A 12,053-nucleotide genomic window follows, 5' to 3' on the forward strand; every position below is an offset into this window, starting at 1 on the left:
CTGGGCTACAGTAACCAGGAATGGCCACTGCATAGCATAAGGTGATGTGGTTTTCCCGCTTCACACACTGTGCCCTTCTGACAGCTTTGCCAACAGCCAATGTCGTTCTGGACAATATCAGTCTTGGAAAATCTTCATGATATACACCACTTACACTGGCGTGGGTACAGAGCTTTCAAGTTCATCGAGAAGACTCTCTACACTTGGACGGACATCATCTATGCCCCGTGCACCATTTCGCTTAGGTTTTTCCTTTGAGGATTGACCAATATTTATTCCTGAGGTGTCAGAAACATTGGCTACAGAAACTGGGACTGCCACAGGCTGTGAGATGCTTCGAGTCAAATCATCTGCAAGTAAAAATCAACATGAAAACAGTCTATAGACCTTATCTTGCAACTATTGCCGATTACCGATAGACAAATCCGAAAGCCTAAAGTTATAGAAAATATAAAGGAACCACAATTTGCCTTCTTTAAGAATGAGAGGTTATATACAATAAAAAAATCCAGTAAGTGAACAGCATCCATGTAAATAATCACCCATCAACAGATATCTGTTGGAAAAGTGTGGTTCTCACCATTTGAACCTCAAGAATAGCTGAATGTGGGACTTTTGTGACCTATTCTCTGGCAACAAGACAACGATCAGCAGAAGTTGAATTGAGAACTCTGAATGTCTGAATGTAGTGGCAGGGTGCATGTGCAACCAGCCACTCAAACTCAGGCCCCGGTCTTACAGCCTAGAAATAACATGGGACACTAGCAATCAGAGTTCTTACAATTACAACCTATACCATTGTGATAATGTGCGTAAACCAGAATCTCTCAGAATTTTGGTAATGTTCACCCATATGTTTGGTTTACAGCAGCTCCTGGCTTACATTAGATCATCTTTTTAGCAATTCAATGTCATTAAAAAGTAGGAAGTCGGCCAAAAGAGCCACCGATGGTAGTGCTCACCACAAAATCTCTGGTATGGTATATGTATACAATGTGAAGAAGCAACCACAGTCATATGTGAGGGTCACTGTGTCCCCCAGGATTCGCTCAGAAGCGTATTAGATCCGCTGGAGTGCCTTGTGGTCACAGCAGGAATTTTATTCCGCAGTCACAGGGCAGAATAAAATTAAGTTTGAGCCTTTTCAAGTTATTTGGACCAAGGAGTTTGTTCAGGAAAACCCAGTATGGGCTTTTATTTTTGAAATGGACTGTAGGAAGGTGGTGGGGTCCGATCCGTCTCCTCCAGCCCAGGTCTTATAAGTGGCTTATTGGCCACAAAATGGAGGAAGGAAAAAAAATACCCTGCAGAAAGTTTTGGGCGTGTCAGTTCTGGCTTGCACAGACACAGAGCAGTAGTCTGCAGAGCGTTCCCTGTGTGAGGCAACACAGGGCCAAGCCGAGTCAAAAGGTCTGGCACCCCTTGAATACCCGGGCAGCGTGGTCACTCACAGCAACTGGCCAAGGACTGTTTTGTTGCTTCCCGGCTGCGATCCGGAGGATACAGCGTGTTGTGCACTGTGTGAGGTTTTTTTTGGACATTAAACACCTTTTTGTTGTTGAACTGTCTTGGGTCACTGCCTAATCACTGCACAGCGTGGACACTGCTGCTTTACAACAGCAATGAGAGTGACACAATTATGCTCATACCTGCTAGAAGTGATGTTGTTCAGAACATCAAAATTAATGGGTAACTCCCCATAAACATGGAAACCTTCATAGAAAATCGGAGTCAATGAACCCAACAATAACCACTTTTCAAAATCACATCAGTAAAACATTCATTTTTATTAGTGCACATTTCTTACAAAAATATAAATTTAAACAAAATGAGTCAGTATCAAAGTGGAGACATGATAGAGAGACAAATAAGGTACCAGGTGGAAACACCTATCAATATTGAACCCCTCAAACAAGAAGGGGAAAACATTGTAACACCCTAATTGGGACATAGGGGAGGGTGAAATGGGAGCAAAAAAATTTTTTTTTTTTTTTTTCTTTATGTAAACATTTTTATATGAACCACCTTCACTGGTGTGGGAACAGCACATGCCATAGTCACCAATAAATTCAAAAAAATATATATATAAGGGCAAAATCATAGCCCAAGGTTGTTCACACACACAGAAAGGTGAAAAGAAGTAATAGTCTTATACCTATGCTCCCATTATGACAAACACCTCACCCACCATCCCTAGTCAGGGAACCGCTAAAGTGCTATTGATAGTGCAAAATGTACATCACCTTACCCATGAAGGGTCCTAGAGAGCCGCTCTACTGCCCGACGCGTTTCGCCCTGCTGGGCTTCCTCGGGGGGCAATGAGAGTGCCAATAAAAATGAACTTTTAATACTCAATTATTAAAAGAGCCATGCTCGAAAAACACACAGATGAATAAAAAAAATAATTGCGCACAATTCAACAACCAAAATATAAACATAAAGGTGCCCAAAATGACAGCTGTGCAAGTAAAAAGAATGGGAGGATAACCCCAATATCCTGAGACGGCCTATAAAATAGAGCTGGAGGAAGCAGAGAAGGGATTTGCTGTCCACATAAGAACCAGTCGTTCCACATAAGAACCAGTCGTACCACATGCCACTGTTCCTGCCCTAATCAGAGTAGTACCCAAGTTTAGACCCAAAATAAATGACCCCCAATGTACTCCCTAAGCGTTTTGGCCTTTATATAGACGCCTCATCAGGACAATGCAAAAAAAAGGGGGTGTTGGAGTGGGGTGAAGGTTCAAACGTAGTGTTCAAAAAGCAGGTCCTTGAAAAAGCTGTGCAGTGACACTAGGCTTTAATAGAGGATTAGTCAATAACAATATGCCTGTCACGACTCTGCTGTTGGGTGTCACCAAGACCAGGGGCTCCTTCCCTGTACCTAACGCTAGGGGCGCCCTAGCTCACCCAATTCCACAGATTACTTCTGATGGAGACGTACCTTACCTTAGCTCCTAAATCCGCCCTCAGTCTGTACCCTCCCCCCCCCATCCAGGAAGAGCAGAGTAGTAGTGCACCATCATAATACACCAACCAGACTAACAAGGTAATACCAACAGGGATAGAAGAAAGGAAATCACACACACACAAAACCCAAACACCTTCTCCAATAACAACCTCCAGCCAAGCAGCATATAAGCTCTCTGACATTGAGTACTAGCCAGGGCCCAGATTATATAGGAGATGGGAGTGGCTAACAGTGCACAGCTGGGAGCCTTCCAGGAAAGTTTCCAGGAACTCTCAACTGAGTAGATTAACCCCTGCACTGAATAAAACAAATTTACACAGTTTAATATGGAGGTGAAGTGCTTCAAATCAGTGCAGGAATAGGAGACATCAGACGCTACAGTCTTCAGGCTCCCTCTATATCGTGGTAAACCTGTGACAACACCTCTATAAAAGCTTAGTGCCACTACAATATCTTTTTCAAGGACCTGTTTTTTGAACCCTGTGTTCGAATCCCACCCCATTTTTGCATTCCTGGATGAGGCCTCTATATCAAGGCTGAAACATTGGCTGTCATTTAAGGTTTAAACTCCGTACTGCCCTTGTCAAAGCTGGAGGAGATTTTCCAAGGGGCATGACAGGGATTCTTTGGTGAACAACAAATGCCTTCTCCCGTCTCCAGCTCTATTCCATTGGCCGGTCACAGGATATTGGCAAGCTTTTTTTTTACCCTTGCACAGTAGTCATCGTGTGCACCTTTATGTTTATATTGTGATTGCTGCATTTTGTGAAATTTTTATCCATCTGTGTGTCGTTCCGAGCATGGCTCTTTTAATAGGAGTATTAAAAGTTACATTTTTATTGGCAAATTCCACTTGCTGCCAACTATACATGGTAAGACAGTGTGACTGGGGGCAAAGTAAAAGTAAAGCTCTAGTTTACTGCCACAATACTTGATATAATTGAGCCATGATTATGTATATATTTCCACTAGCTTTTAACATGCAAAAATATCTGCATGCAAGAACATTGAGCTTGCACTAAATCTATCTAGATGCACTTAAACTAATTTAGGAGAGTACACATATGGAACTACCAGACGTTGCACCTCACCTGCAGAAAGGCTACTTGATGGGGCTTGCTGCACAGCATTTAGCTCTAAGAGAAGCCGGTCCAACTCTGACAAGTTGCTGCCAAGAGATGAGCCCAAGACAGTCGGAGATGGCTCAGCAGACCGCTGCTTGTTAGGAAAACTGTATAAAAGAATACAACTGCTGTGACTTGGAAATGTCAAAAAAGCAAGTAATGTCAGGAAAAAGTGAGTGCACCTACCTGTATACATGCTCCTCTTCTCCAGCAGAAGGGGATCCCACACTCTCCTTCACAAGAGAACTACTGTACATAGAATTCTGTAAAAGAAGAGTCATAAACCCGTTTTTCTTAAGTTATAGATCTTACATGTGCAATACAAACAGCATTGTGGTAGTTCTCATTCTCTACCTGCTGCGGGGAAACTGTATTGGAGCTGGTGGTCCAGGAATCTAGAGGGTCAGTAACTGTGCCATTTAGAGACTCGCTAGCATGTGCAGGTGGAATAGAAATTTCTTGATAAGTATGACAACCACTGGGATAGGAATATGGAGTCTCCTCAGATAAAAACACAGGTCGCTTGGATATATGAGATGTGGTGGACTCCAAGTCAGCGAGCAATGCATCTGCAGAAAGAAAGAGCAAATAATGAGCAGAGAAGAGACATTTACAGCCAATGTATCCACTAAATTCATAGAACACTATCCTGTAGAAGTAAATGTACTAGAGACTCCCCACCAAGACGAAGAGAGTGCAGTAACTTTATTCTACACAAATGATAGAAACACTTATGAACACATTACCATCCGTGGAACATTTTCATAAAGAAATAGAACTAAAAAAAAAAAAAAAAAAAAAAAAAATTGCAGCTCTGACTTAAAGAAACTTTGTATTAGGAGAAAATTTCTGGCAGGTTGTTTGAATTGTTCTCTTTCAAGCAGAAACCATCCAATAAGAACACAGAGTATCCCGCCGCTACTTACAGGTGCTGTCAGCAGAATATGGGCACGTGCTAGCCAGTACATTGTGATCGAGGCCTGCATGGAGAATTCTGATGGGCATTGCACAGCTTAAATGGGCATTTCCATCTCCAAGATCCTACCCCAAGATGTAGTAGGTGTAATATTAGCAAATGCCTTCAATTAGAAATGTGCGCTGCCAGACCATCAATCCTCACAAGTGTTGTATTTAATATATTTATTTCCCAACGCATTTCGAGGTCATAAAACCTCTTCCTCAGGGGATGACATGTACAGGCAGGTAAAGACATTGCCGGTTTTATACATACATGGTTCAAATATTGGCGCCAAGAGTCACATGTTGGGGAAGGGATAAAGGTCAGAGATCATCAGTGTAAAAGTTTAAAAACTTAGTACATCCAATGGATTTACTAAGTTTTTAAACTTTTACACTGATGATCTCTGACCTTTATCCCTTCCCCAACATGTGACTCTTGGCGCCAATATTTGAACCATGTATGTATAAAACCGGCAATGTCTTTACCTGCCTGTACATGTCATCCCCTGAGGAAGAGGTTTTATGACCTCGAAACGCGTTGGGAAATAAATATATTAAATACAACACTTGTGAGGATTGATGGTCTGGCAGCGCACGTTTTAATCCATAAAAGTCCTACTAGTGAATCTGAAGATTTATGGCCACAGCGTGGTCATTTGGATGTGCAGCAAGCTGACCGCATTTCTTTATGCTTGTTACTCTCCTACATATGGTGAGTATAAATTACTATTTGATATCTTGTTTTTCTCAGATAAGACCCTATTGCGCTTTATTTCCTTGCAGTTTCAATTATTCAATTAGAAATGTAGTATAGTTCTTCTGATTCGCTGTGTCACTTGCCCCATGTGTAGGGTATTGCAGTAGCTTAGGTATTGATTGTTAAGACCACTAGCCACTAACTATCACAACCAGGGAAAATATTGTTAAAAGTTTGCAAATGTTGCGAGTTCATGAAATAACCTGTATCCAATAAAAGAAAAAACAGAAGCGATGTGTTGACACTGAATGATTCAAGCCCTGCAAATCACATACGTGAAGGGTAAAGAGTAGTGATGAGCGACCGTGCTCTGATAAGGTGTTATCCCAGTGTCTTCGGCAAGCTGGAATAATATGTTTGTCCCCGCCGCCTACAAGTATCATGGCTGGTCGACAGCGCAACTCATGCAATACTTTATCCGAGAACGGTTGCTGATCAGACGCAGAGGACAGAGGCAGCAGCTCTACATGACTCACGCATTTCTCAGTTACTCATTGCAGACTTCCTGATCATCAGCATCATCTGGGCAACATACTCACAAGTCACATGAAACATAGGGAAGAAGACAAATCCTCAGCAACAGGACACAACCAGGAAGGTCCAAGGATAGACATAAAAGGCAAAAATGACGTCTTTGTGTAAATCTGTGCGCAGACGTTTTACAGCCCGGGGCGACACAAAGTTCTATGACGAGTGAGTTACTGCCATCAGAGTCAAAGCTAAAGAATGCGTCTGTCACAGCTACAGTTGGAAAGCAATGTGATCTGTGGATGTAAACATTTCTGAGTCGACAATAAAATGGTTTCTCCAGGGTCATAATGTTTTGAAGGCTGATCCTCAGGATAAAAGCAGAGTATAGCCCAACGGAAGCCTTAAGGGGGTTTCACACATAGCGATATCGCTAGCCATATCGCTAAAACGTCACTGATTTTGTGACGTTATAGCAATATTGCTAGTGATATCACTATGTGTGATACTTACCTCCGACCGGCTGCCCCGCTGTCCGTCGCTGATCGCGCGAGATCGGGCGGCTCCATTTCTCGTTGTCTGCTTCCTGCTGTGCGAGACGAGCGACGCTGGACGCGGGCGGGAGGACATCTGGTTCGCTGTGTGTGAAAGGTGAGTATCGTCCGCTGCGTCGCTGCTGCATCGCTGTGAGATCTTCCTGTGTGGAAGCTCACTAGCGATCATTTAGCGATGCACCAGCGATCCTGACCGGTTCGTATCGCTGGTGCATCGCTAAATGGAAAAGGGCCTTTAGGCTGTGTGCACACGCTGCGGATTCTGCTGCGGTTCCACAGCGGATTTGTCCATTATTCCCTATGGGAATACAAAACCGCAGTGCAGACGGTGCAGATTTTTCCGCGCGGTTTTTCTGCGGCTTCTAAACCGCAGAAAGAATTGACATGTCAATTCTTTCTGCGGATTCCGCTGCGGTTTGCCATCTCCTCCATTGTGGAGATGAAAAACCGCAGGGCAAAACCGCAGAGCAATCCGCAGGTCTTTTGACCTGCAGATTTACCTGCGGATTTTACAAAATCTGCGCGGCCAAATCCGCACTGCAATCCGCAGCGTGTGCACGTAGCCTAAATGTTAATGTGAAGAACGGAAAGAAGCCAACGTAAGCACAGCATTAGTTATCTGTTGCCTTAGGTTTTACTATCCATCATCGCAGACATTTACCATAAAAGATGGTTATACATTATTGATAATGAATGGGCAATGTTTTTACATTCAAGGTTGGGGAACACACAAAAAGAGAAGTCCTAGAATGTGAAAATCTCACTTCCTCTTTGAAAAATATTTTTGGTCAACATATTCCTCTGACAGCTTCACAGTCAAGTCTAGAACTGTCCATACACCTTTCTCATAGTTAGCCGCCATTTATACAGTCCACTCCTCACCATCATCCATACACATGCACACTTGGCTTTGACGGTCATGCATAGGTTTTGAACGGGTAGAGGAGAATATGCTACCGTCAGACACCTCTGGCAGCTTATCGCCTCTGGAAGCAAAGAGAATAACAGTACATGCTCAGGATCAGGAATAGCAGCGTTTTGGACGCAATGCACTTGCGCTGCACAGTACAAGCACAATGGATCGGATTTATAGAACCCCCATGGCCACTGTGCTTCCATTTGACAGCGTAAACTCACCCGTGGTGAGAGTTTACGAGCCGCAGCTTGTCAATTTCTGTTGCGAAGACGCTAGTCTACACAACAGAAGTTTCCACAATAGAAAAGTACTGGATGCGATAAATCCACATTGTTCAGTGAACACACATGCAGATTTACCTGCGTGATTAGAACGCAGCTAAAACACGTTGCAACCAAAGCGCTGCTACTTTGTTATCATGGGAGCGTAGCCTTAGGTTTGCTAACTCGGAGACCTGAATGTATTTAGCAGCAGGTAACCCAGTTTTTGTCGTAACGGAGTGCCAAAAGTTGTAAAAGAAAATTTTTGTTTTTGGGCAATGCTTGGCAAAAGATGAAAGTTGTGTGATGTTTAAGGAGGGGTGTGTGGCACTTTTATTAAAAATGAATGCCAAAAAAATTAGAAAATTTTGGCTCAAATCGAATTCTACTTATAGGACGTGTAAATCGTTCTTCTTTAATCTGCTCCTTTGTGTTTGGTTTTTTTTCCTTTCATGGCAAAAATTCTGAAGATTTGTGCTACCGTTGCCAATAAAAATAAAAAAGGTTGGTGTGCAAAAAAAAAAAAAAAATTGCAGGTGTGCGCTGGACCTACTGCACATTAATAACTACAGCAACAAACATAGTAAGAGACATTGACAAAAACCACAAGCCTATATACCAGGTGCCGAGCAGCGCCAGCTAAGCGTGTGCTTGAAGTATGTTCCTCCTCATTTCCTTGCACAAGTTAGCAGGACTTCCTAGAGCACGTACTGACAGAAGTACATGTCCTCCGGCTATTTCTGCCTGGTTACGGTGTTGCAAGAGATCCTCGGAAATAGACCCTTCTGAGTCATGCAGATTACCGAGAACTCCAGTAGACAAGTCTCTGATGGATAATGTTACAGAGGCCCCTACGTATGTGACTGGAGACATATGACTTTGCCTAAAATAAGCTTTTTATACAATTATTCAATAGAGGGCTACATCATTTATTTTTCACCCTATGCACTGTGATTTAGCGTAAAGCAAGTCTTGATCACGTATGTAAGAGGATATGCGGACCAGGTTGGGCTTGGAGACTGCATATCTATCTTGTCTTTTGACATGTCATACAGAGTCATCATCAGAAGATATAGGTGGTAGTCGGAGAGCTGTGAGACACCCTCTTACTGATGGAGCCTGTGACGTTATTCTGAGTACAGTTGGCTTCGTAAGAGTATTCCTCTCCAGTAAAGTGATGGCATCTCATGGCTATGCCATCACTTTATGATAGGTGGCATGTGATCATTTGGACCCCCACTGAACATGAAGCAGCTGATTAAGCGCTGCATGCCAGTCACAGATTTTTTTTTTCCTGAACAGCAAAACCGCCCATCAGCTGCACAGGAACTGCAGCACCGAAAGGCTGGAGGAGAATGCCTGTGTGCTAGGAAAACGTAGAAGGAAAATCAAAAGGAAGCTCCCAGTTCATTCTCACGATCATTGGGGGTCCAGGGGTGCACAACAAGTAATCACATATCCTACTTTATCAGATAGGATTAACTTTTATAAGGTCCCATATAGCGACAAACGTGGACTGCATTGGCTGTTTTCCGCAGGATCAGATGACCACATAGCGGACGTCCCGACTCACTGTCAACAAATTATATTGAAGGAGAAGATAGGCAACTTAGAATTTAAATATGCTGATATTTTTTTTTTCCTTCTTGTGGGAGATAAAATGCCAGTGGTTTCTAGTAGTGGCTTACTCCACTCTCCCCACTGAAGACACAAACCTGCTAGGGTGAGCAAAGTGTGCATGTTTACAGTAAAGTTGGGAGACCGCCATCGGCTAACCAAGTTTTAGGCCCGCAGTTATCTATGATGTATGGAAACCTTCCAAAACGTTTTAAGCTTTTTCAGGTAAGTTTTGGCAAACACCAGCCTTGCTTTTGTGTGTCTCCGGGTAAGAAGTGGGGTCTTCCTGGGTCTCCTACCATACAGTCCCTTTTCATTCAGACGCCGACGGATAGTACGGGTTGACACTGTTGTACCCTCGGACTGCAGGGCAGCTTGAACTTGTTTGGATGTTAGTCGAGGTTCTTTATCCAACATCCGCACAATCTTGCGTTGAAACCTCTTGTCAATTTTTCTTTTCCATCCACATCTAGGGAGGTTAGCCACAGTGCCATGGGCTTTTAAACTTCTTGATGACACTGCGCATGGTAGACACAGGAACATTCAGGTCTTTGGAGATGGACTTGTAGCCTTGAGATTGCTCATGCTTCCTCACAATTTGGTTTCTTGAGTCCTCAGACAGTTCTTTGGTCTTCTTTCTTATCTCCATGCTCAAAGTGGTACACACAAGGACACAGGACAGAGGTTGAGTCAACTTTAATCCATGTCAACTGGCTGCAAGTGTGATTTAGTTATTGCCAACACCTGTTAGGTGCCATAAGTACGTTACAGGTGCTGTTAATTACACAAATTAGAGAAGCATCACATGATTTTTCGAACAGTGCCAATACTTTTGTCCACCCTCTTTTTTTATGTTTGGTGTGGAATTATATCCAATTTGGCTTTAGGACAATTCTTTGTGTTTTTTTCACTTAAGACAAATTAAATGAAGATAATACCAAAGAATTTGTGTTTGCAATCATTTTCAGGAAGAAACTGATGGACCACCATTTAATTTTTTTTTCCTATTTTTTTTACAGGGATATGGTACCCAGAGCCCGGAGGACAGTCTCCTCTCCTCCGTACCGTGGGTACCATCTGCAAATGTTCTGCTTACTTTTCGCATGGTGGCCACAGCCACATGCGGAAAGTAAGCAGAACAATGCATTCCTATGTGGGCGGAATCCCCGCGATTCCACAAAATTAATGAGCATGCAGCGTATTTTTCCGCGATGCGATTCTGCCGCGGGAAAATCCGCAACATTAGCACAGCATTGCGGAATCCCATAGGAATGCATGTGATTTTTTTTTTTGCGTTTTCGAGGCATTAACGCGCATTAAAAACCGCCGCGAAAACACCTTGACGTGTGAACTCAGCCTTAAGCTGTGCTTTACAGTACCAGCAGTCGAGGAGATTTGAGAAATGTCAGGCACACACATTGGGTTTATTTTCCTGACTGATTTGGAAAAGTGCTGTGTTTTTGAAAAGTGGAGCATGTCACTTTCAGCTTTTTTTCTGCGTATTTGCATTATTTCACCCATAGGAAACAATGGGTAAGGGCAAAAACGCAGGTATCAGTTTTTGCTGCGTTTTTGGTGCAAAAGCCTTTAGTTGTATGATGATTTTTGGGGTGGCAGTAAACTTTAATCAGCATGCATAAGAGACAACAAAATGCACCAAATACGCAGCAAAAGCTGCTTTTTTTTTGCAGGTTGCACCTGCAGAAAAAAACAATGCAGCAAAAACGTAACGTGTGTACGTAGCCTTGATACAGTTTTACTAGTTCAAGTAGTCATCCATCCATATTATTACCATTGACAATACCAAATCTGAAGGCATCTGTTAAGCAAATTAATGTTATGTTAACAGACCAGGAGGAGCTCAACATAAAAACAAAGGATACAGTAATATCACATTCCTGAGTGATTTTTGCAGTTCTGCCCCTAGGGCCTGTTCCTATCGCAGGAGAAATAGTAAAGCTTGCCAAGTACAGTCTGAAGGAATCCTGACATTCCCTGCATGCTGGCACTCGCTGCACCTCCGCAAGCACGGCTCAGAAAACAACGGAAGAGCCCATGACCAGTATAAAGACATCAACGTGCAATGCCAGGCAGGAAGAAAACCTTACACATCTTATACTAAGATTTACATACGACGAGCAAAACAAATGCTGATATGAGAATAGGAACCTCCAAAAACATGCGGAAAAAGCAATATGGAATTTAGATTTGTCGATCACCCCATTGAGGCTCATAATGTGGGTAATTACAACCTCTGTTACACCACAGGACAATATAAAGTAGGAAAATAGAATTTTGGTACACGTAGTCATCAATGACTTCCATAGCACACAATGGGGGAAACATGGATCAGGCATTTTCTGTTTTACCACGCACTGTGTACTTATTCAGATAAGGACCCATTTAGAAAGCCCCATCAATGAGTC

The 12,053-nt window shown here is 42.9% G+C and overlaps 1 protein-coding gene across 1 annotated transcript in view; it reads right to left on the reverse strand.

The window, feature by feature from the left end:
• The window catches only part of PXN (paxillin), a 41,468-nt gene that overhangs the window by 18,064 nt on the left and 11,351 nt on the right, over positions 1-12,053 (reverse strand). Inside the window, exons 2-5 of the mRNA XM_073582734.1 lie at positions 4,450-4,664; positions 4,282-4,358; positions 4,063-4,202; positions 155-350 (exon numbers count right to left, since the gene is read on the reverse strand). Of these exons, the coding sequence (XP_073438835.1) occupies positions 155-350; positions 4,063-4,202; positions 4,282-4,358; positions 4,450-4,664 (628 nt within the window). The remainder of the gene's footprint in view (positions 1-154; positions 351-4,062; positions 4,203-4,281; positions 4,359-4,449; positions 4,665-12,053) is intronic.

The sequence above is a fragment of the Dendrobates tinctorius genome, unplaced genomic scaffold (assembly GCF_039654945.1).
Source record: "Dendrobates tinctorius isolate UK_male_01 unplaced genomic scaffold, ASM3965494v1 ptg000073l, whole genome shotgun sequence".
NCBI lineage: Eukaryota > Metazoa > Chordata > Amphibia > Anura > Dendrobatidae > Dendrobates > Dendrobates tinctorius.